The 24,872-nt window shown below is 39.0% G+C and overlaps 1 protein-coding gene across 1 annotated transcript in view; it reads right to left on the reverse strand.

Moving 5' to 3' along the window:
* Positions 1-3,480: 3,480 nt before the first annotated feature.
* Positions 3,481-24,872, reverse strand: part of LOC126470508 (uncharacterized) — a 282,251-nt gene continuing 260,859 nt past the window's right edge. Inside the window, exons 3-4 of the mRNA XM_050098402.1 lie at positions 5,001-5,051; positions 3,481-3,814 (exon numbers count right to left, since the gene is read on the reverse strand). Coding sequence (XP_049954359.1) covers positions 3,689-3,814; positions 5,001-5,051 — 177 coding nt within the window. The 3' untranslated portion in view covers positions 3,481-3,688. The remainder of the gene's footprint in view (positions 3,815-5,000; positions 5,052-24,872) is intronic.

Here is a 24,872-nt window from a genome sequence, read left to right on the forward strand (position 1 = left end):
CATATCCAAAACATCCCAATACTTGCTCAAATCCCTTTCCGTCTTTGCCTACCTGTGCATTAAAATCTCCCATCACTATATTAGCACTCTCTATATGGTTTTCTAACACATTTTCAAAGTCCATCTTCTCTTCTTCGCTACATCCCACTTGAGGTGCATAAATCTGGATTACTTTTAGTGTTTCTTTTTGGAATCTCAGGTTTAAGATTATGATCCTGTCTGATATATGAGGTGCATAAATCTGGATTACTTTTAGTGTTTCTTTTTGGAATCTCAGGTTTAAGATTATGATCCTGTCTGATATATATCTCACATTTTCAATACAGCTTTGTACATTCTTATTCACCATCACTGCCACACCATTTCTTCCACACCTGTTATTCCCACTCCAGTACAGTTTTCCTCCTCCTCTCAAATTCTTCTCACCTTTTCCATTCCACTTTGTTTCGCTTAATCCCAATATATCCAACTTCCTTTCTGTTAATACATCTGTCATTTCTTCCATTTTTCCATTGAGGGTTAATATATTAAGGGTGAAAATATTTAGGTTATTTTTTAGTCCAGTTGGTTTCATCTTCTTGTACTGATGAATATCATCAGGTCTCCCATCATTTGCACCAGTACTTGAGGAAGCAGTGGTTCGTTCTGATGCTCGTCTGTGTTTTGAAAGCAATATATGAAGACTTTCCTACTGGCTTGCTAGGTCTAACGCAAGGAAGGATTTTCTGTTGGGGTTGTCTCCCTTAGCCTTTGGAGTTTCTCCTCCACCACAAGGCAGTGGTTCCCTTCTCATTTAATCCCCAGAAAGTAGGGTTGGCTCATCTGCCAGCTACGCCATTCCGAAGTCTTCCTTCTCCCCCATGGCTGCCATTAAGGTCTTCAAGCGTAACCCTGGGCATGGGTTCCATGTTATACCCCTCGGGATTGGGTCCCTGCCTGAACTCAGCCATCCTAGCACTCCGGCCTACTGAAGTGTAGGATGCCCATCCCCATGACGTGGACGCGCCAGGCAGGAATTACCCCAGTGGAGGAATAGGGAAGGGCACCCTACCTCCCTGGAGCCAGGTTAATGATTGTGTATGGTGCCATAATCAAAGGGCTTCTTTCTGACACTTCAATAATACTTCTCTAATCCCTAAGGCGACTTATTCTTATGCCCACCAATTACAAATTAAGGTAAACAAAAATTATCTCCAACAAAACACTATCATTAAATGCAGAAAGACCAACAAAAACCATATAACAATAAAATGTCATGCCATATGTAATCCTCTTATCTCAAGAAAAGTCCCTTATAACCGAAAAGTATATTTTAAAATTCAACAAGACAGTTGACTCCTCAAGAAGACATTTATTTGATCCCCTGATTAAGATATTAATGTATATGCTACCTTCACACCAGAAATAAGATCATGCTTTGTAATCTGGACTTTAAAATATCAAGAGTAAATGTTTTTGATTAACAGGAAGAAAGAAATTTGTCTAAGTTCATTTATTAAATTTGAAAAAATTAGTAAGTAATTTACAAGATCTTTAAAAAGTTAAGTAATTGTAAAGGAAAAGAATAATGAAACAGAACATAATCAAAAAATATTTGGTGTGAATTCTACTATTATGTTTAGCAGGAGTATATTTTAAGAGAAATTATAGTTTATTCCTGAAGTCAAAATAGTTTAACATTAAATTAAATGAACACAAAATTAACTGTAAAAATAAAATATTTTGGCCAATGAGGTAACTTAGAGCATAATAAATTTTCCATTTTTGCAATTAATTCTTTCATAACTGCAGTAAAATAATTATGAACATATTGAAAAAGAAACTAAATCAGTATCAATATAGAATTATCTAAATTATGATAAACCTTAATAGAAAAGCGACAATAATTTAAATTTACCTTAGTAAATTAAAAACTCTTATTTCTAAATTGACTCAAATTATTAATAAATTATATTAATACAATAACACTAAGCAAAATTATTTATACAGAATAATAAAATACAAAATAACAAATGTTATAAATAACCAAGGCTTTGTGGTTTGTACAGAAAGATATCCAATGGTATTGGAACACATTGATAGTAACTCATGTTTTATATGTCTGCCGATGGCCTTGCTGCAGTGGTGACACCGGTTCCTGTCAGATCACTGAAGTTAAGCGCTGTCAGGCTGGGCTAGCACTTGGATGGGTGACCATGCTGTCTGCCGAACGCTGTTAGCAAGCGGGATTCACTCAGCCCTTGTGAGGCAAACTGAAGAGCTACTTCATTGAGGAGTAGCGGCTCCGGTATCGGAAACTGACTTACGGCCGGGAGAGCTGTGTGTTGACCATATGCCCCTCTATTTTCGCATCCAGTGATACCTATGGGCTGAGGATGACAAGGCAACTGGTCGGTACCGTTGGGCCTTCATGGCCTGTTTGAGAGGAGTTTAGTTTTATACATCTACCTAAATATTCTTAGTGGTGTATATACTTTTTTACAGCTTCTGTCATGTGATTTAAAACCATTATCAAAAACCTGTACTACATAAATCTGTTGAATTCAACTGGCAAGGGTACACTCCACAGAGGAAGTGTTTACTAAATTAACAAAACAAAATTGCTGTCAAATCTGCTTTTATTTACAACTTTCAAAAACAATGCATTATAAAAGAAGTGATAAGTTGCACTATGGTCTGAAACAGTTTATAATTATAAACAAAAGAAATATAAATCTAAAAAGCGATTTCTGATAATAGAGAAGTACAACAAAATTAAGTAAGCACAGCAAACTGCGTGCTATCAGTCATGGGATAGATTCCTCTGAACGAAAGATGTAATTTATCGCTACTGCTATAAATAACAGTTATTTGTTGTGAGGTTTGATTCTACCAGTGTCCCTGACAGGTGTAATCCAGGACAGAAAGAAGGTCAGCTTCATTCATAATATCATTTGTATTTTATTGTAGATCTAGATTTCATATAGCAGCACAGTACTCATCAGTATGTTATAGGTATTTACACAGACTCAGCATAGTTATAACGACACCTATTATAGTGTAACTTTGGCGTGTAAGGGCAACTATGAAATGTTTGTACATGCCAAAATTGTATTGTAATATGTATGATTGTTACTACACTGATTCTACATGACTATCTATAACACAATGATGATAGCTACACTGTTATCTGAAATCTAGATCTGTAATAAAATACAGGTGACATTACAAATGATGCTGACCTTCTTCCTGTCCTAGATTTATTTGTCAGTTGTGTAATCTCTGATGCTGGCACACATTATGTCTACACTATGTCAGTTGCCTATTCCAAAATAACTTGCTCATTATAACAAATTATTGGGTAAAAGAACTTTAATCTTACCAAAACCTTCGAATTATACAAAGAAATAAATAAATAAGCTAAAACGAATCCACTGAGGAAGTAGATAGTACTGTTAATTTATAACTAATTCAGTTCTAAAATTACATCTGCCCAGTTAGCAGTCCATGTTAAGAGGATCACTTCTGTAATAGAGATGGATGATAACCACAAATAGAATCTGCCTCAAAGATTAATCATGAGAAGTCAGCGTGCTACCCAGTCTGGATGTGGTATTTAGGCTGTTTTCTGCATCCCACTTGGTGAATACTAGGCTGGTTTCCATATTCTGCCACATATACACACTATGCAAACATTAAGAAGACTCTCTCACATTTGTACACAGAATTTACCATAGTCAGGCAGTTTGGGTACACTACAACTGTTCTGGTGGTGGATAGGCAACTGAAGATCTTTGCTGTTTGGGCTCCTTAAACAGTTAACCAGTAGCAGTATCTGAAATAAAAAAAATATTTAACAGAACTAAGAGAATATAAACGAAAAGAGATAAGTGTCTATCAGATGATCACAGCAACTTCTGCATTGTATATAAATAGTCTAACATTTGGGTGAATTTTCTTATAAATATGTTATAACAATTGTAGTAATTACATTTGTATCTACTAAATAACAAATTTTGTCATAGTATATATGAAGACTGAAGTGTTACTAATTATATTACTATAAATTTTTATTACATCTCTCTTTAAAATAACTTTTGATAAATATATTGGTCAATATTATTTAAATGAAACTTATAATAGTATCTATTATTAAATGTTTTTAAATTAATTTGATTAATTATGCTAAAAAATTTAAAGTGTAATCAAAAGTTGAATAATTTTAAGGACAATATGAGACACAAAATTAAAAAACTTTTACTAAACATATTAAAAAACGAGAGGGAAATGAATGGGTCTATTAAAGAGTCATCTTGATACAGTAAATAAAGCATATAAGTGTACCTCAATTTAATATCTTATCAATTCATATTAACCTACTTTATTTAGTCATTTCTGTCTTGTTTTATGACCAACTGCACAAACCATCTATTCCGATTAGGATGAGTCACAGGAACTCTCCTCTAAAACTCTTCAAATTCCTGATTTAGATTTTGGTTAGGACTAAAGATGAATTTAGTTCCATTTTTCTACTTGCTATCAAATAATAAAAACATAATAACTCATATTTTTTCTGTTCAATAACAGTATCAAAAATATTCATTTTTTATTTTTATTGATTGTAATAATCTGTCCATTACCACAGAATAGAGAGTTTATACAATCAATAAGAATCATAATTAGATTGTTATTCAAGCAGATTAACGTATGACAAAAAATTGCTCCAATTATCTTCTTCTTGGAATTTCATCAGAACATTCTCCTCTACAATCACTATTTTAAGAATTTTTATTCCAGTATTAAATTGAACATCATTACATTTTTTAGCATATTCAGTAATTAATCACATAATATGAATAAAAAATTCAGTTATTTCAGAAGAACTATATTTTATTCTGTTTTCATAATTATTATAAAATACAGTTTAAATATTTAAATAAATGAATTTATTCTACATCAATTAAAATTAATCAGATACTAATACGAAAACGAAATTAAGTGAATAATGTTTTTATCCTTACTCTCATTAGGTGGATTGCTGCCATTCCTCGAATTCTTAGCAAAACTATCACCTGTAACAGATCACAGTACCACATAAGGATCCCTTGTCAGACAGTGCAGGTGTAAATGAAGATTTTCAGTAGAATGGAACTGGTAGAAGATGCAGTCCTGCTCTTAGGGTTAACATAAAAGTTAGACAATAAAATCCGAACATGTCTGTTCCCAGATTAGGCAGTGTTAGGTCAGCATCCATACCCCATGTCAGGGGCAGTTGGCAGAGTTCACTCTGAAGCTAACAATCTTAATTTTGACTTGGGTACATAAATGTCTACGCACACTGCAAAAATAGGACCACAATAATTGTGATGAAAAAAGCAATATTACTATAGGTGACTAATCCACCATTTCTCAGAAGAGGGCAAGGAGACTTTCAGATTCTGGAGTGTCTGCACCATCATGTAATGAACAGTTAGGGGATCCAGAAAACATTTTTACCCTTAAATTTAATTTAAGGGAAAGTATAAATTTCCAACTTTAATATCCACTCCCTTGGCAAAGTTGAGTAACTCAAGCAAATTATAAACATTGTGAACAGCAACAACATCCCACTAGCAGCCATCCAAAAAACAAGTTAAGCTGATAACCTAACAATGGCTAGTGAAAACTATAGAATTTTTACGGTAAACTAGCCAGTAGAGTTTAAAATTTAAACCCTACAATTTTAGGGTCCGACCCCTCAGTTTACAAAAGTGTAATCCAAAATGTTGATTTTGACTCCTACAGTGAAATACATTCTGCTTTGACAATAAATGTGGGAATAAATATGAATCAGTATTCGGCTGCTGTGCACCAGCAAATGAAGACAACAAGAAGAATCAAGATGAAGTAGAAAACTTCTGGGAAGATCCAGAAAACAGGCTGTCAAATGTTTACAAGAAAAACATAATAACCATGATAGGGGATTTTAATGCCCAACTGAGTAAGGGGAAATCATTCCGAAAAATTATTAGAAACTATCCATCAGCACAGAACTAACACAAAGGGCTCAAGATTAGTAGATATAGGCAAGTCACACACTCTCAAAATCATGAAAAAACACTTCAAAAATCTACCTAGAAAGCAAAACACATGTATAGCAACAAACCGCAATTGAGGGGAGTTTCAGACTGATCACGTAACCATTTCCAGACATAATTTTCAAGAGATCAAGAACACTGGAATCATGAGAAGTATGGTAGTTGATACAGATCACTACACAACTGAGATCCACATGACATTTGGTCCAAAACATAAAAACATGAAACAAATGAGTACAACTAAGAGAATTAATGATGATAGCTTGAAGGAAAAGAAATGTGATTTTCAAAAGGTATTGAAGTTACAAACAACATTCCGGGGAGGACAGCCTGAGCTAAGAGATATTATGAAAGGCAGTAATAACACTCAATAACCATTCAAATTATCTTAAAAATTATAACAATTAAAAAGTCAAGAAGGATGAGGTGTTTCCAGAAGCATCATAGCTTTTTGAAGGTGCTTTATTTGCGACTACTGGTTTCACATCAGTATAGACTCATCTTCATGTTTATTTGCATAGAATACAAATCACTGTGTGAAATCTTGGAAAGTTAGAAATACAGATCCATAGTGTTGGCATTCAACAAAAAACAATGTCAAGTGCTCACATTCGTTATATTACCACAATGTAGATAGACAATTCAGAGTCCCAGCTTTCAGGAAGTAAGAGTCAAAAAACAATAGTGGGCTATCATCATAAAATTGAGTATCACCAAAAGATGCTTTTCAAAGATTACCAAAAATCAGAGCTGAATGAGCCACACCTAGAAAGAAGTATGGCAAAAACTAATAATGAATGATACACTACTGTGAATGGGTATAAAACCCCTAAAAATTAACTAACATCTAGTGGAAGTATTAGAAATACAACAGAAATACGAGGTGTGATTGGAAAGTTGTAAGAATGGGCTTGAAATGGTACAATGGTTGTACTTACATGCTACTGTGATGCATCTCCTTCAAAATAGTCCCCTTCTGACCGAACACACCGACTCTAATGGTGGAAACATTCCTAGAATTTTTTTGCCTGAAGTGTATGAAGGACACTCTACGTATTTGCCTGGATGTATTCAGTCGAGTCAAATCTCTTCCGTTTCACTGAAAATTTCAGTTTAGGAAACAGGTAGAAGTCCACAGGGGCCAAATCAGGGGAATATGGTGGTTGTGGAAGCACAGGAATTTTGAATTTGGTCAAACATTCAACGATGGAGAAGGCACGAAGAGCCAGAGCATTGTCATAGTATAGCACCCAACTCCTGTCTTTCCACAATGCAGGCCTTTTATTCAGCACTTTCTCGCGTAAACGCTCACGGACACATTTGTAGTATTCCTGGTTAATTTTCTGTCCTTCGAGGGTAAATTTATGATGCAGAATACCGGTAGAATCGAAAAAAACACCAACATTCTCTTCACCTTCGACTGACTTCGCTGTGCCTTTTTAGGTCGTGGTGAACCTGGAGTCTTCTACTGCGAAGACTGCAGTTTGCTTTCAGAATCATATCCATATAAACATGATTCGGCACCTGTAATTGCCCTGTTTAACAAATCTGTATAATTTTTAGTCTGATTAATCGATTCTTGGCACACTTCAAGTCGGTATTGTCTCTGTTCACTTGACAACACATTTGCAATGAATTTTGAGGACACTCGACGCATGTTGAGATCTTCAGTTAAAATTGACTGAACTGCATAGAACCTTAAGTTCATCAGCCATCTCCCTAATTTTAAGTCTACGATCAGAGCGCACTAAGTTGCGAATTCACAACATTTTCATTCGTTTTTGAGGTGGAAGGATGGCCAGACCATGGTTCATCTTCAAATGATCTGCGGCCATTTTGAAATCTCTTGAACCAGACAAAAACATTTGACTGGCTCATACAATTATCTCCAAAAGCTGTTTTTAATATTTCATAAGTCTCAGAAGCTGATTTCCCGGTTTTAAAACAAAATTTCACACAAACTCGTTGCTCCGTTTTTGCGTCCTTTTTCACACATACAGAATCCGGCAACAAGCCCTAACAGACCCGCACTCAACTAGCTGCCACAACGAACTGAATAAAGGAACCGCAGTTTCTGGTCAGAGGGCGTTCAAGGACATGGCAATGACTCATTCTCCACCCCCATGTACCTGCCCACCTAACCACTAACCAGTAGCAGATCCATTCTTAAAACTTCCCAATCACATCTTGTATTATCAGGTAAGCTACTTTCCAGATCCTTCCATTCTTGATGTTTTGGTTCCAAACTGGAGTATTACTTTTTGAATGATTTTTCGTAACATTAAATTAATTTAAGCTATATTATAAATAATTATTGGGTTAATAGGATTTAATGAAGGAGCACAACTTATATATATGGCACTGATATAGATACACAAGGACGATGTATATCAGCAACCATAATTATTGCTGTACTGATTGGAACTAAGGTATTTAGGTGATTCATAACACTTTTATCTACATCTACAACTACATACATACTCCACAAATCTTCATATGGTGCATGGCGGAGGGTCCCATGTACCACTATTACTCATTTCCTTTCCTGTTCCACTCACAGATAGAGCAAGGGAAAAATAACTGTGTAACAGCCTTAATACAAACCATAATTGCTCACATCTTGTCTTTGTGGCCCTTATCCGAATTGTACCTTAGCATAAAATAGAATATTCGAACCCCTGTCTCCAGTTTATAAAAACTCATTACAAAATTAAACCAAGCCTCCGAAATAAGTGTATCATAAGTTAATAGAATTTTGTATAACCAATTCATGGAGTTGTTCTTACACTGAGGTGTCATAAGTCATGTGATACCTCCCATATTGTGTTTGACCTGCATTTGCCTGGCTAGTGCAGCGACTTAATGCAGCATGGACTCAACAACTCGTTGGAAGTTCCCTGTGGAAATATTCAGCCATGCTGTCTCTATAGCTGTCCATAATTGCAAAAGTGTTGCCAGCGCAGTAATGGACCTCTCGATTATGTCTCAAAAATGTTCGATGGGATTCATTTCAGGCAATCTGAGTGGCCAAATCATTCGCTCAAATGTTCTTCAAACCAATCATGAACAGTTGTGGCCTGGTGACATGGTGCATTGGCAGCCATTAAAATTCCATCCATGTTTAGGATATGAAATCCATCAATGGCTGCAAATGGTCTCCAGGTAGTGGAAATTATCATTTTCAGTAAATGATTGGTTCAGTTGGACCAGAGGACCCAGTCCATGTCATGTAAACACAGCCTACACCATTATGGAGCTTTCACAGTGTGTTGTTGACATCCTGGGTCCATGACTTCGTGGGGTTTGTGTCACATTCGAACCCTACCATCAACTCTTATTGACTGAAATCAGAACTCATTTTACCAGGCCACTGTTTTTGAGTCATGTAGGGTCCAACTGATATGATAAGAAGTGCAGGAGAGGCGCTGCAGGCGATGTCATGCTCTTAGCAAATGTACTCACATCGTTCACCAGCTGCCATAGCCCATTTTGGCTAAATTCCACCACACTGTCCTAATAGTAAGTAAAATTCAGTATCATAGTGGGAATGAAGCAAAATTCAAAATCAAAATTGAACTTCCGCAAAACTACTAAAATACATTCAGGCAGGAAAAGCTGAATAATAATTGTATAAAACTTTGAACATAGCGGCTATGGTTCAGTGACCGTTTCAGAATTATATTAGAACAAATAAGCCCTCGGTCACAAATATTAAGTCAAAATTGACCAGGTTTCGACGCTACTATGAGCGTCGTCTTCAGAATTAAACTAACTGTTCTAAAACATAGTAGGTATATAATACATTAATAAACTAAAGTTTGTACTGACTGGAAAGAGATGCTGTACTTACAAGTTACATTTTAAAAAATGTAAGCCGGAAAGGCGACGTCATGAATTTGTCTTGTTGCAACCCTTGTTCACTCAAATACGAGCAGCCATTAGCGGCTCGCCATCTTATTTACAACTATTCATGACGTCACCTTTCCGGCTTAGATTTTTTAATATGTGACCTGTAAGTACTGCATCTCTTTCCAGTCAGTACAAACTTTAATTTGATTAATGTATTATATACCTAAGGTGTTTTAGAACAGTTAGTTTAATTCTGAAGACGACGCTCATAGTAGCGTCGAAACTTGGTCAATTTTGACTTAATATTTGTGACCGAGGGCTTATTTGTTCTAATATAATTGTATAACATAAAAATGCCAGACAATTGAGGTTAAAAATCATAGGTGCCCCAGAGTGGATGTAAAAATTACCCATAACATATATGCTGTTACTTCTCTAAGTTGTGGCAACTAATTAAAGCTACCAACGAGGGAAAAATCACGATATTAAAATAAGTGAAGTTGATTCAATCTGAATTTAGCAAAATTTAGCATAGGTGTAGCACATAGTATTTGGCATATGAAATACAAAATTACACATAGCAACAGGATAGCTACCACACAGCCATAGCTGATGGTATTTTTCTTGTGCTTGTCAGACAAGTCTTATGTGTGTTAGAAGTGTAAAAGTAATGGAGGAAGTTACGATTGTCATGCATAAGTGAAAGCTTGATTAATAATTTCTGTGCACCTAAATTCATGTCATTATTTAATTAGAACAAATATGAAAAGTCCAGAGAAAGGAACTCGCACCCTATAACAATAAAATACGCAGGTTAATACAAAATGATACCAGTAACATAAAGCAAATGTAAAGTCAACAGATATTTCAGCTACCAGAAATTGTTTTACATGCCATGTTAAGTTTAGACTTGCAGATTCAACATTAAGGCAAAGATTATCCATGATAAGTACCAGTGGGATGAGGTTCAGGGAGAACCTACTATGGCAGGTCGCAAAATTGTTTACAATACTCTTGTGGGTATAACCCACACTGTATATTCTACTACGTAGAAATTTTAGTGTATCAAGTCGCTGAGACAGCGTTTATTATGGTCTGCAAATTCCCACTCTTTCCCCCACATTTCTTCTTTCTGTTCATCTTTAATGTTGATTAGTATTATTCCGCATAAGACGAAGAGGTACTCTAATACATTTCTTGTCTGTAAGTTTATTCCCATTAACATCTTTGCATAACATCCTCAGGATGGTTTCTATTATCTTCTGGAAGTGTCCTAAAGCCTCCAGCTCCTGTATTTCATCATTTTCATATGATCTGTCATTTACTACTCTTACATGATTCTTACAATCTATATGTACAAGAATGTTTGCACTTGGAAACACTGCCACAAGTTTCTCTTGTCTGGAAACACTGCCACAAGTTTCTCTTGTCTCGCAGATAAAGCTTCCATGGCGTCCCTTATAACAGCTGTAATTTTAAATTGATTGCTACAAAACTAAGGCATAGAACGAAGTTTGTCCACTCTTGCCATTTGAACACCATGAAACCAGAAATAAAACTGCAAAAGTGAAGTCACAGTCAGCAGACATACACAACTGAAGAAGTCACGACAACATAAAACAAAAAACGCGTATATAAAGTATAGTAATGGTCGTCTCCTTCTGGAACACTGCTGTCTACACATTCTGAAAATGTGAGTGCCAGAACTCGAAGAAAATCGAGTTTTCCTCTCAAATACCATCGTCACTGAATTGCAAGGGGGTGCAACACATGTGAGTGCCTTCAAGATGGATAAAAAAGTGCAAATGTTAGGAAACCACAGATTTTTGGAATCAGACAAAATTTCTTATTTTCATGGAAAATAAAAAAGTTTCGACTGTTCATAATTTGATGTGATATCATCCCAAGCAAGAAAAGAAATAACATGGGGTCTAGTAGCAACCCCCCCCCATTCCATCTGCGCTCTAACCAACCAGCCAATGAAGAATGAGAACTGGAAGGCCAATCAAAAAGTGCTATGTTTCAGCCATGTGTAGGTTTATATTACTAATGTTTTTGGTGCACTCAAGATTTATCACAAACTCGTCACTCTTGGTACAATTTCTTATAATTAAATGTCAATTAATGGGGCGATGGCGGTGAAAGCTTTTAGGAGATCCTAAACGAATAATAATATTGTTAAATTTTGTGTGTGTTGAGCAAGGTCATGTGCTTAGAGGTGTTGAGTTATGGAACTGAAGAAAGTAGGTTTGCTTCTTGTTGTATGCTGATATATTTTTTTCCTTCTTCACGTTTGTAACAGGTTCTGAGATTAGCAATGAAATTGGTATATTTCCTTGTCACACATATTTGGCTGTTTTATGCGAATTCTGAAGGTGTGATTGTTACTGTCGTCTTCAGTCTGAAGACTGGTATTATGCCACTCTCCAAGCTACTTTATCCTGTGCAGGTCTCTTCAGTTCCGAATAACTACAGCAACCCACATCCCTCGCAATCTGCTTACTGTATTCAACTCTTGGTCTACCTATACAATTCTTACCCTGACCTCCTCCCTCCCCACACACCACACACTTTCCTCCAATACTGAGTAGGTGACTCTTTGATGTCTCAGGATGTGTCCTATCAACGAACCCCTTCTTCTATTCAGGTTCTTTTCTCCCAACTTCTATGCAGTACCTCCTCATTAGTTATGTTTCATGTTTCACTTCCATCCATGGCTACACTCCACACAAATACTTTTAGAAAAGATTTCCTAACACTTAAATCTATATTCGATGTATACAAACTTATCTTCTGCAGAAACGCTTTTCTTGCTATAGCGAGTATACATCTTATATCGTCTCTACTTTGGCCAGCATCAGTTATTCTGGATCCAAAAGAACAAAAATCATATCTACTACTTTAAGTATCTCGTTTCCTAATCTAACTCCCTCATATCACCTGATTTAATTCGACTACATTCCATTATCCTCGTTTTGCTTTTGTTGATGTTCGCCTTATATCTTTCTTCCAAGACAGTGCCAATTCCATTCAACTGCTCGTCCAAGTCTCCGACAGAATTACAATGACATTGGCAAGTGACTCCAAATTTTTTTTTTCATATCCTTTACTGCTTGCTCATTGTACAGACTGATAACACTGGCTATACGCTGAAACCCTGTCTCATCCCCTTTTCGTCCACTGCTTCCCTTTCATGACCCTGTTGGCTGGTCACTGTACAAGCTGTAAATGGCCTTTCGTTCTCTATATTTTACCCCTGCTAGCTTCGGATCAAGGAAAATATTCCAGCCAACATTGTCAAAGCTTTCTCTAAGTCTACAATAGCTATAAACGTAGGTCTGCCTGTCCTTAACCTATCTTCTAATATAAGTTGTAGAGTCATTATCTCTTCACGTGTTCTTACATTTCTCCAGAATTCAAACTGATCTTCTTGGGGTCGGCTCCTACAAGTTTTTCCATTCTTTTGTAAAGAATTTATCTTGCTATTTGGAACCATGACTTGTTAAACTGACAGATGGGTAAAATTCACACCTGTCAGCACCTGCTTTCTTGGAACTGGAATTATTAGATTCTTCTTGAAGTCTGAGGGTATTTCGCCAGTCTCACACATCTCGCACAGCAGATGGAAGGGTTTTGCCATGTTTCTGATGTTACAGAGCCAGGGCTGGTATTCCAGCTGTCTCCAATAAGCCCTAATCGCCATGTTAGATCGCCATCTTGTATTCCAGCTCCACCATCTTGAATCCTGAGGTCATAGAGCCTGTCGCAGTATTCCAAGTCTTGGATTCTGATGCCACAGAGACAGGGTCAGTATTCTAGATTAGCCATGTTGGATTATGACACAATAGAGCCTGTGCCAATATTCAAGGTTAGCCATTATGACAATGCATCATTTTACATTTTTGAATTTCCTGCCAATATATACTTAGGACAATAGCCCTACATCATAAGAGTGGGGAAAGCACAATAGCACAATGCAACTATTTTTTGAATAGTCCACTAATTTGAATTTCCCACCATTTTATACAAAGGGCAATTGGCCTTTGTCAGACAAGGGAAACCTATGACATCACTTGTGACATTATCGGTGCTAGAACACCATTTGCATTCCTACTTACAGCATTACTGTGTGCTTAGGGATGCTGAGTTACAGAACTGAAGTACAACTTATATGCAAAATATTTTTTTCCTTCTTTGCCCTTGTAACAGATTCTGGGATTAGCAATGATATTAATATTATTCCTTGTCACAAATATCTGGCTGTTTCATCTCAATCTGTTGAGCATTCCGAGAGTTTGGTTAAGCAGGTGACTTGAGAACAATATGGTAACCAACAGTGAGGATTTTTTCGACTACACTACCGAAGTTTTGATGGTAAGCCGTTACACATCTTCAATATAACCCCGATCTCTCTCCAGGCAAGTTACATATTTTTTGAGATCTGAAGAGAGACATTCATAGCCGTCGATATGCTTCAGAGGAAGAGATGCATCCCTGGGTGGAATAAATGGTTCAAATGTTCAAATGTGTGTGAAATCTTATGAGACTTAACTGTTAAGGTCATCAGTCCCCAAGCTTACACACTACTTAACCTAAATTATCCTAAGGACAAACACACACACCCATGCCCGAGGGAGGACTCGAACCTCCGCCGGGACCAGCCGCACAGTCCATGACTGCAGCGCCTTGGACTGCTCGGCTAATCCCGCGCGGTGGAATCAGTGGTTTCATACGCGACATAAACAACAGTCTCGGCCCACAGTTGGATAAATGTATCAACAGTTATGGCGGTTACTTTTGAAATAATAACCAATTTATATACTTTTCTCCTTCTGTCTCGTTTTCATTCGACTGCCCGATATTGATGTTTAACATACATGTGGAGGGGCCTTAGCGAACGTTTCGTCCAGCCATTACAAACAAAGAGCACCGAAATTACGAATCCAGCATCCGCAATCACAGGTCACTAGTGTACATATTAAATGAGCTGGTAAACTTGCGAGGCAAATGTCTCCTATAAAAACAATTGAGCTTGGAATTTAGGGCCCACCCATTTATATTACCATCGAGTGAGAAGGTCAAAATAATTTTGTGTTCACCATATATATTAATTAAAAAAGTCCCAAGTCGGTATGGACTGTTTAAGAAAATGGAATATTTTAGTACAAATTGGCAGCGTGGTTGCACTTAAGCGGAGGAAGACCTTTTTTCTTGGTGTGTTTGATTGGCACCACTTCAGAATGAAAAATCTAAGAGCCTGAAAGTCGCCTACGACGGAGAAAGCAGCCTCCCCTGTAAGACTGGTAGCAGGGCTAAGTTTTACTGATGAAGGCGCGCCATTTAGGCAATAAATTTAGGGGATACGCACCCTAAAGTCCACTCTCATGCAGGTTCTTATCGATGCCATTTGGTTTTGGATTGTGCATGGAAACTAATACGGAAGTTTGCCAATATCTTAGCCAGCTGCATGTTCTAGCCTCCATCACCTTGAGTCAGATGTGTATAGAGGTATTATAGTAGATATCAGGTCACGTTGAAAGTGGATGCACAGGGATACTAGGGTTGCCAAAACTACATGCTTGCACAATCTGCTCTGTGAGCCAAAGCACACCACATGCCGATACTACTTCAGTAAGAGTTGTCACATATGAACCCTTTGCATTCGAATCTCATTCACTCTCATAGTAAACAATACCTCCCCTCTTTCTCTCGGATCTATTTCCCATGCTTTTTAGCAGTTATAACCCCCTAGGGACTCGGCGATTTTTTTCATTTTTTGTATACCCTTTTTAGCAGTTCACGATCCTGTGGAGGATAGGCGATTACTGTTGACAATCTGGTCTTGTGGAATGTTGCTGCCTCACTATGTACGGGCACCCTCTCATTTCATTTGTGTTTATGGTTGAATATATACAAAAATCAACCGAATTTCTGCCCTTCTGTTACTTGTTTATGGCCGTCCCCCATCCCTAGTTCTGCAACAGTTTACAGTTGAAACATATGCTGTAGGTTCCATTCTCTGATGCTGCAGTGGTCAAAGAGACAGGAAGATCTTTCAAGTAAGGAATTATTTATCTGGCGATAGCTGGAGAAAGTTACAGCTTGTGTAGCAGGTCAAATAGTCACTATGAATAGTAGTCCACTATTGCATTTTGCTGTCTCTTTGACCTTATTCTGTTGAGACTAACGTGCCTAACCTTCATTTAATACCCACGCATTGAGTTTCCAAGGCTATATAAAATAATAAAGAAGGAAGCCACAGACCTGGCAATCATGACAGGACGTGACAGAGGTTTCGCCTAAAGCCCGAATAGCGAGGCAGATCAGTTGGTCAACCAGCGCAAATAACAGAAAAACAACCCACACATCCTGCCATTGACTGAGCGTGAGTCAAGTTCCAAGTGGTGACAGTGATAAAATTTGTTTCCTGTATGTCAAGTCTGGCCATAGGTGGTGACCATTATTTCGTTTCCCCAGAGAGCGAAAGAGAACCTTTTTTCGCCACACTTTATAAAGAAATGGCCATGGGAGAGAGATTATGAAGCAAAGTGGCAGGTGAAGTTGAAAAGGAAAATGATGGGCCAGACACCTGTTGCCTCTCCACCCTGGACTAGCAACACATCTGACTTCACCGCCCTCAACACCACCGGGACACCGGCCGGAGCCACGTCAGAGCCTACTTCCCACGATGCACTGACTGATGGAAGCCGTCAACTGCGTCCTCCCCCCCCCCCCCCCCACACCCCCCACGCCCTAGCGGGTGCCGAGAGCACACAACATAGCTGTATGACGTCCAGCTCTGCCACGTACACTGTCGCTGATGTCGCCAATATGACTCAGATCTGTGATTATGTGGGGCTCTAAGCACAACCCTCGACACTGCTGGCTGTTGAAGCAAGCTCTGCCAAGTCGAGTGCCGCTTCACAATCAGCAGTTTCTGTAGAGATGATGCAAGTAATATTTGCACAGCTGATGGCCGCTATGCATGCACAGTCAATCTGCTGGAAAATTAGATGCACAAGATGCTAAATTAAAGGCCTAGTGTGACTGATTATATACAGAGTTACCTGCAAAATTAGATGCACGAGATGACAAAGTAGAAGCACAATTAGATCTCCAAATGGAGACTATACAAGCAGTAAACGCTTCATTTGCAGAAGCCCTTAAGGTTCAAAGTAATGAGCTCTCTAGCATGTTAGATGATCATGCTCAGGGGTTTAGAGGCATAGAGAGCAGATAGATACGATGCTGCTAGATAACTAGGAGGCCTTAACTAGAGTTGGCACACAATTAAGTGCAGTCGATCAGTGATTCACAGATACAGAAGAGATAATCTCAATTACTCAGATAGCACATGAGCAGAACGTTACTTTAGTCTCGCTGACTGATCAGGTTGGAGAAGCCAAAATGATCACCTGGGAACATACAGAGTTGTTATGTTCCATTGAAAATAGGGTGGTACAAACAGAAGGACAGATGGAAGATTCAAAAAATTGGCTAACTGAAAAGATCAAGGTCCATTCTAGCGAGCTGAGAAACAAAATTGGCTTATGAACTGCTGAGATTAGGAGTGTTACAGCAAACTGGCGAGTCGCTGAACTTGGTGCAGACCCACTTCTGTCAGTGGTTTCTGTAGCAGTTACCGGTGGAGGGGTGGGCAACGACATCAGCAATAGGGAGGAAATGAAACTGATTAGAGTGGCCACTTGGCAAGCCATTACCCAAGGTGGGCCGGCTGATGAGCGAAGCAATAACCGCTAATGCAGTATCGTTTCTCACTGCAAATACAGAGGTAGGAAGTCGTATGCAAGAGAGAGCATTTACTTCCACAGAAAAATGACAACGATATCAACAAGCACAACCAGCAACCTTTTGGTTGGGAAGAAATGTCGCTCATTTATGTGGTAAATGACATCCTACTCTGGCACACAACCATAAATATTCCCTCACCTTCTTGGGAGGAGTTTGGCGGAATGAATTCCAAGATCCGCCTCATAGATTTTCTCCATAATTTTGATGTTTGGTTCGAGTCGATTCATGTCGGTACCTGTCAGCAAATGTACGTGTTAGGTCTGTATATGACGTCTGAAACGAGCCTATGATGGCAAATTACTGGCAGGCATTGCCAAAATCTGGTAAGTTCAACAGAGAGTTCCTGGTACAGTACTAGAATTGGGTATGTCGGCATAAATACCAGCCAGGCATAAAGTCCTAGTGGTGTAATTCTCATGGAGTTCTTTTTGTGGAAGGTTTTTGCAGTACTCAACATATACCCGCCAAAAGATTTGTAGAAGCTGATTCTGTTTGCCTTTCAAGGAATGCCTGAGTGGGCAAGAAGACGCCTGCTGACTGTACGGAAAGTAAGTACTGCATGTTCTTTACAAATTTTGTTGGTGTTGGACGATTTCCAACAGGAGCCCATATGGTAGAATACTGCGAATGGTGGCCAAAGAGGTCACATCCAGTAGGTCGAATAACTAGGAGACAATCTAAACAGCTCTCTTAGATTGTTTGCAGCTGATGTTGTCATTTAATGTCTAGTAAAGTCATCAGAAGGGAAAAAAAAATTGGAGAACCATTTAATCAAGATACCTGCGTCGTGCGAAAAGTGGCACTTGACTCTAAATAATGGAAAGTGTGAGGTCATTCACATGAGTACTAAAATGAATCCGTTGTTATTTAGGTTATATAGTAAATCACACAAATCTATAGGGTGCCAATTCAGCTAAATGTCTAGGGCTGCAACTCATTTTGTGTTATTGAAAAGCGGGTGGTTGGGGGGGGGGGGGGGGGTGGAAGGGAAGGGGGGGACACAGATAGGGTACGCGAGTTGGAATGACAATCATTAAAACAAAGGCATAATTCGTTACGACAACATCTTTTCAGAAAATTTCCATCACCACCTTTCTTTTACGAATGTGAAAATATTTTGTTGATGCCGGGACTTACATGAGGAGAAACGATCATCGTAATAAAATAAGAGAAATCGAAGCTTGCACGGAAAGATTTAAGAGTTCGTTTTTCGCGTGATTGTTCGAGAGTGGAACAGTTGAGTAGTAGTGTAAAAGTTGTTCGCTGAAGCCTCTGTCAAGCATTTAAACATTTAAATGTGAATTGCAGTGTAGCCATGTAGATGTGGATCGTCTTACAGCCTCCCAAGGCACTACCCATGCCCATTACTGATCTTGCAAGTCCTTTGCCTTTTCTGGCTGTGGCTAAGCCATGTTTTCGCAATATTTTTTTCTTCCAGGAATGCTAGTCCCACAAGTTACGCAGGAGAACACCTGTTAAGTTTTGAAGGTAGGAGATGAGATACTGGTACGTAGAGCAGTCGGTAGAGCACTTGCCCTCGAGAGGCAAAGGTCCCGTAATCAAGTTTCAGTCCGGCACACGGTTCCAAATCTGCCAGAAAGTTTCCTGTCAGCCAAGTCATGTTTACACAATATCCTTTCTTCCAGAAGTGCTAGTCCTGCAAGTTATGTAGGAGAAATTCTGCCAAGTTCTGAAGGTAGAAAATCAGGTTACTGGCGGAAATGAAGCAGTGAGAAGTCGTTAGTCTCGTTCGGGTTGCCCAGTGGTAAGAGCACGTGCCCGCGAACGACAAAGGTGACGGGCTCTAGTCCCGGTCCGACAAATAGTATTAATCAGCGAGGATAATTTCATATCAGCGCGCACTCGGTTGCAGAGTGAAAATTCATTCTGCAAAGTTCCTATCTATTTGTCCGATGTAAAATTTGTTACAATGATTGTACGAATGTTTATACATTCCTAGATTTGATAAAGTTGGAATTTTTAATTTTTTCTTATTGTGGTTTTGTTTTTAATGTGTTATTGGTACGAAATGATATTTACACCTTCGTCTTTTTAAACAGATTACTGAGTTCCCTGAAATTTAGCCAGTGTAGGTGTTGTAATGTAAGTAGGTTTGCGTGCAATTTTTTCTTCTCTTTTCAGCGTTATTTCTTTACTTATGTTTTGTTTTTTAATTGTGTTTATCGCTCGAAGAGTTGGAGTATTATTGCAGGTTTAAGAGAATTCTGTTGTGCAGTGTATCGTAATTTATCTATTTTATTCTTTGTTTCGTCAGTGTCAGGTGGTAAGTTCGTGAGTCGGTTGATCACTGATCTAAGGAATGTATGTTTATGTGAATTTGGATCACAGGAGTAATTGTTAATAATAACGATTTTCGTGGTGGGTTTCCTATACACTTAGAATCTTTAGTGGTTGTTATTATTGTTCATTGCCAGGTCCAAGATGTTTATTAATATCGCGAATTTAATTTTGTCTTAGCAAAGCATTCCAGGACGCTGTATTGTAACATCTAAAACGTAAGGCTAATAATTACCAACGTAGGCGTAAGCCATGAAACATATATTTGCATAGCTTTACACACAAAATTTTATCGTCATTAATATTTCAGGATCATTTGAAAATGCCATAATAGCCAATAAGACACTCGTCATGTATAAATAATAAGTTAATAAAGTCGTTGAAAAATTATATGCCATGTCTTTGACCAACCTAATGCAAATTGTGGACCCATCAGAAGAGGAACTTTGAAAAACCCGTGACCATTTGTGCTGTCCTTATTTATATTCGTTTAGTATCCCATGATGACGCTATTTGATATAGGTTCCACACACCTGAGCATCTTCTAGAATGGGCGGTATGAGAGTTACTTTGTAAACCGTAAAATGGCCCTTTGTAAAGTGATTACATTTCCCTGTATGTACAAATGTACCGGAGTCTACCGCATGCTTTATCAACGACTGAGCCTATGTAATCATTCCATTTTATTTTACTACAAATTTTTTAATCCACGTATGTATATGAGTTGACTGATTCAAGCTGTGATTCATTGATAGTGTAGTCATTGAATTCTATGTTATTTTTATTTTTCTGAAGTGCATAATTTCACATTTATGAACATTTAAAGCAAATCTTCAATCTTTGCATCAGTTTGAATCTCTATCGAGATCTGGTCTGATATTTGTGACGAAAATATGAGGTTACTGCAACAGGACTCGGATTTTACTTTCTAAAGGAACATTTAAAAATAGAGCACAGTATTTTTCATTTTGCTTTGTTACATTCAGTTTCACTCCCTGTGCCAACCAGTAGAGTATTTCTATCTAACTTTGGTGATACTGACAAAAATGGTTCAAATGGCTCTGAGCACTATGGGACTTAACATCTGAGGTCATCAGTCCCCTAGAACTTAGAACTATTTAAACCTAACTAACCTAAGGACATCACACACATCCATGCCCGAGGCAGGATTCGAACCTGCGACCGTAGTGGTCGCGCGGCTCCAGACTGAAGCGCCTAGAACCGCTCAGCCACACCAGCCGGCGTGATACTGACAGCCTATACAAACTATCAGGCGATTGCTGGGGTTTGTGAGAGATCTTTCGATAAGATTCTGTTACGTTGGTTATTAATGGTTTCGCGCATTGCCATTTCACCAGGAAAACGCGTACATTTGGCGACTGTCTTTAGTTTTACGCTTTGTTTTACACCTGTTGTGCCGTTGGTGCCTTTTCTTTATAAGTTTATTTTTTTTCCTTACTGAAAATATAAACCTTCCAATGTGTTGTAGTTGCCGTTTATACACTGATGGAAAAAAATCGTAGCACCAAAAAATAACTAACGTAGGGTAATGAAATTTCAGGAATACATTTGCCTAGGTAAATCATTCAAGTGATCAACATTGCATGTGCACAGGCTGATGTAAGGGGAGATAATCCATTACAAATGTGAAGAACCTTCTATGTCGCTGGTTCAAGCCTTCTCCTCGACTCAGGACCACAGGGCTATGGTCAGCTCTGAGGACTGATATTCACTGGGGCTGGGTCCACAGCTGCGATAAATTGTTTAAATAATGTAATGCTACCTGCAGTTGTCAAGTACTGGATTTTAGTTACTCGACTGGTACATTATACACTTTGGCCTTGTATTTTAAGTTAACCTACCTTATCACTCTTAAGTCCTTATGAAGGAAAGCGTCATTTATTTACGTCGAATACACCGTATTTATATGCCTGTGAATACTGTAGCATAAGATCTTTCCAACATTTCTCTGTAGTCCCACGCCCACATAAAAATTTGTACAACTTCAAAGCGTATGTTGAGTGCTGTAGCATCCGAAATATTCGTAATTTTAAAAACTGTGATGAGCAGCCGTACTACCGGCGCAGGTGAAATCAATATTATGACAACTACGATTCCTGCACTCACAAGCACAATGACGGCGGTCACTGTTTAAATATTCGCAGGTACAGAGATTTGCATGGCATAAAGTACCATCGACGACGTTTTTATTAAGTACGTTGTAATAATCCTAGCTCATCTTAAAATCTTACTTGTTATCATCTTTAACTTTTAAATGATTTCTAAGACACTGAATGTGTGATGCTTCCGATTAATAGGGTACTTTGTAATAGTTTAAGACGACGCAACGAGTAAAGAAAGAAATGACAGTTACCGGAAACATTAATTCATTTAAACAGTTGTGAGCTCTTATTCTGTGGGGAAGGCTTATCTTTTCAAACTTTTCCGTCGGTAGCTGGAATGATCCAAGCATGACATAGGATCTCGGATGACAGATTTAGTTCATTCCTTAGTCTGCCACAATCTGCAGGTGGTGGCACCCAGTTCCCTCAGTGACTGACAGAACAACCTCTTCGACATGTAGAACGAAGCCTTCAGGCACCACATATGCACTGTGTGCACACGATGATTCTTCCTATCCCTTGTTGTCATTTCCCTAAGGGGTTCCATTATTTGCTGACAGTTTACAGACTCTTGTCTCTTGTGCTTGCTTCCCCTTGACGGAGGACAGAGCAGTCTTCTCAACAGGTGAAGTGCGTCGCACTGACGCAGTGGCAGGCAGCAGCTCAGACTTGTGTTGTATCGCGAATTCTTCTTGCTTCCTCTTTCCCCTGGACCTACCACTGGCACACTACTCACAGACCGCTTCCATCATTTTCAGATTTCAAACACCTTGTCAAATATTGGTAAATACATTGTAGAATGAAAAGCAAACTCAGCAAAGGGCCAAGGACGCCATAAAAGACTCCAATGACACACGAGGGAGAGAAAGACAAGTCGACGAAACGCGTAGGGCGTGTCGCGTCTCAGCTCCGCTGTCGCCATACCAGATGGGAGCAGAGCTGAACACAGCTGCTGTCTGACTTCGCCGCCAGTGCCTGAGAAACTTCTTTTGCCCTATTATTCCTTGAAGATGATGCAGTCCACAGTAGCGTGATAGCCGAGTGGCTAGAACAAGACGTCCTGAATTGCGTGTTTAAGTGGTCACATGCTGACCACAGCTAGCATCTCTTACTTTTACTTTGCTGAACGTATGTACATCTAAATCCGGGTGGCAACAACTCCACGAGAGAGCATGCGAACGAAGGATTCTCTCTTTCTCAATCACAGTGGACTTTAATCAGTTTTCAGTAGCGTTTGTACCCGTGCTTGACAGTCCAAAACCCATTTGGATGGTCTCCAAAAAGGACATTATCATCATCTTGCGAGTAATGTACGGCCGGGGCCCCTTCTCGCTTCCAGTTTTCCACTTCTTCCCATAATGCTAGTCTCCTTCTTGTAATCCTCTGGCATCCCGGAGCTCTCGGCTCCAGATCCTCCTAGGTCGTCAACGGTTTCTTCTTTCTCTGATATTAATTTATCGACATCCATAGCCTCTCTTATCTTCGTATTTGATACATATACCATACATCTACCATACGTAAAAGGCCATACATGAAGAGTGTATGAGCTTTACTTTTTGGAAAGATCAGGAGTGTATAATAAATCAATGGTTACATAGTAACCAACTTTTACGAATGTTTCGCTTCTTTGCACTATCTCCTCTGGCTATTTATGAGTACTAGAATACGTGACCAGCGTTACGATCTTCTGCCAATAACTGGTGAGACACGAAGGTTAAGCTGAGGACACCGCCCAGAAGAGCAAATATTAGAATTCTTTCAGGTTTTCTGTGTCGCAACATCAATTACGCATTTATTCAAGACTTCCCAGAACCCAGAGATTTGCAAGCAGATAAGTGCCTCGCAAGTTGGTCTCGTACAATTCCAGACCACAAGCTGCTAAAGAGTAGTTGTAGGTGAAGAGGCCCGCGTGGTGTAAGAATTTTCATCATTACGACATGGCTATTGCGACTGTTGAGAACGTCATTTCGATTTAAAAAGGCATCGTCTGTGAACAATACAGATTGCGGGAAGTTCGGCATAGTAATACTGTTCTGGATACTCCACTGGCAGAAATGAACTCTGGATCCAGATTTAACTGACTCCAGTGCTTGTTTATGTAGGTTTGAAGTTTCTGTACCACTAGGCTATACTGTATAAAATGTGCACACGTGGGGAAATTGACTAGCACATGATGATGTATCTTCTCCCACACGATCCTACACTATCGCCTCAAATTCTATTCTCTCTCTCTCTCTCTCTCTCTCTCTCTCTCTCTCTCTCTCTCTCTCTCTCTCTCTCCAGGCCTCGGAAGGCCCAACGGTACCGACGGGCAGCCATGTCATCCTCAGCATATAGGCATCATTGAACGCAGATATGGGGGGAGGGGGGGGGGGAGGCACGTGGTCAGCACACTACTAACCTGGCCGTCGTCAGTTTTCATGACCGAAGCCGCTACTTCTCAGTCAGTTAGCTCCTCAATTGGCCTCGCTAGGGCTGAGAGCACCCCGATGGCCAAATGCATTCGACCGGCCCGAACTGTGACCCGTCCAAGTGCTAGCCAGGCCCGACAACTCTTAGTTTTAGTGATCTGATGGGAACCAGTATTACCGCTGCGGCAAGGCCGTCGGCATAAAATCCTACTGGGACTACAATATTCTTTGTCGAGAAACTCAGTCAGCTCTATGTTGGATGAACGATCCAGTTTCTTGAGGGTTGCTGTTGACGTCGCTAAATTTCTTCCAGTTAGCATGAC

The sequence above is a fragment of the Schistocerca serialis genome, chromosome 3 (assembly GCF_023864345.2).
Source record: "Schistocerca serialis cubense isolate TAMUIC-IGC-003099 chromosome 3, iqSchSeri2.2, whole genome shotgun sequence".
NCBI lineage: Eukaryota > Metazoa > Arthropoda > Insecta > Orthoptera > Acrididae > Schistocerca > Schistocerca serialis.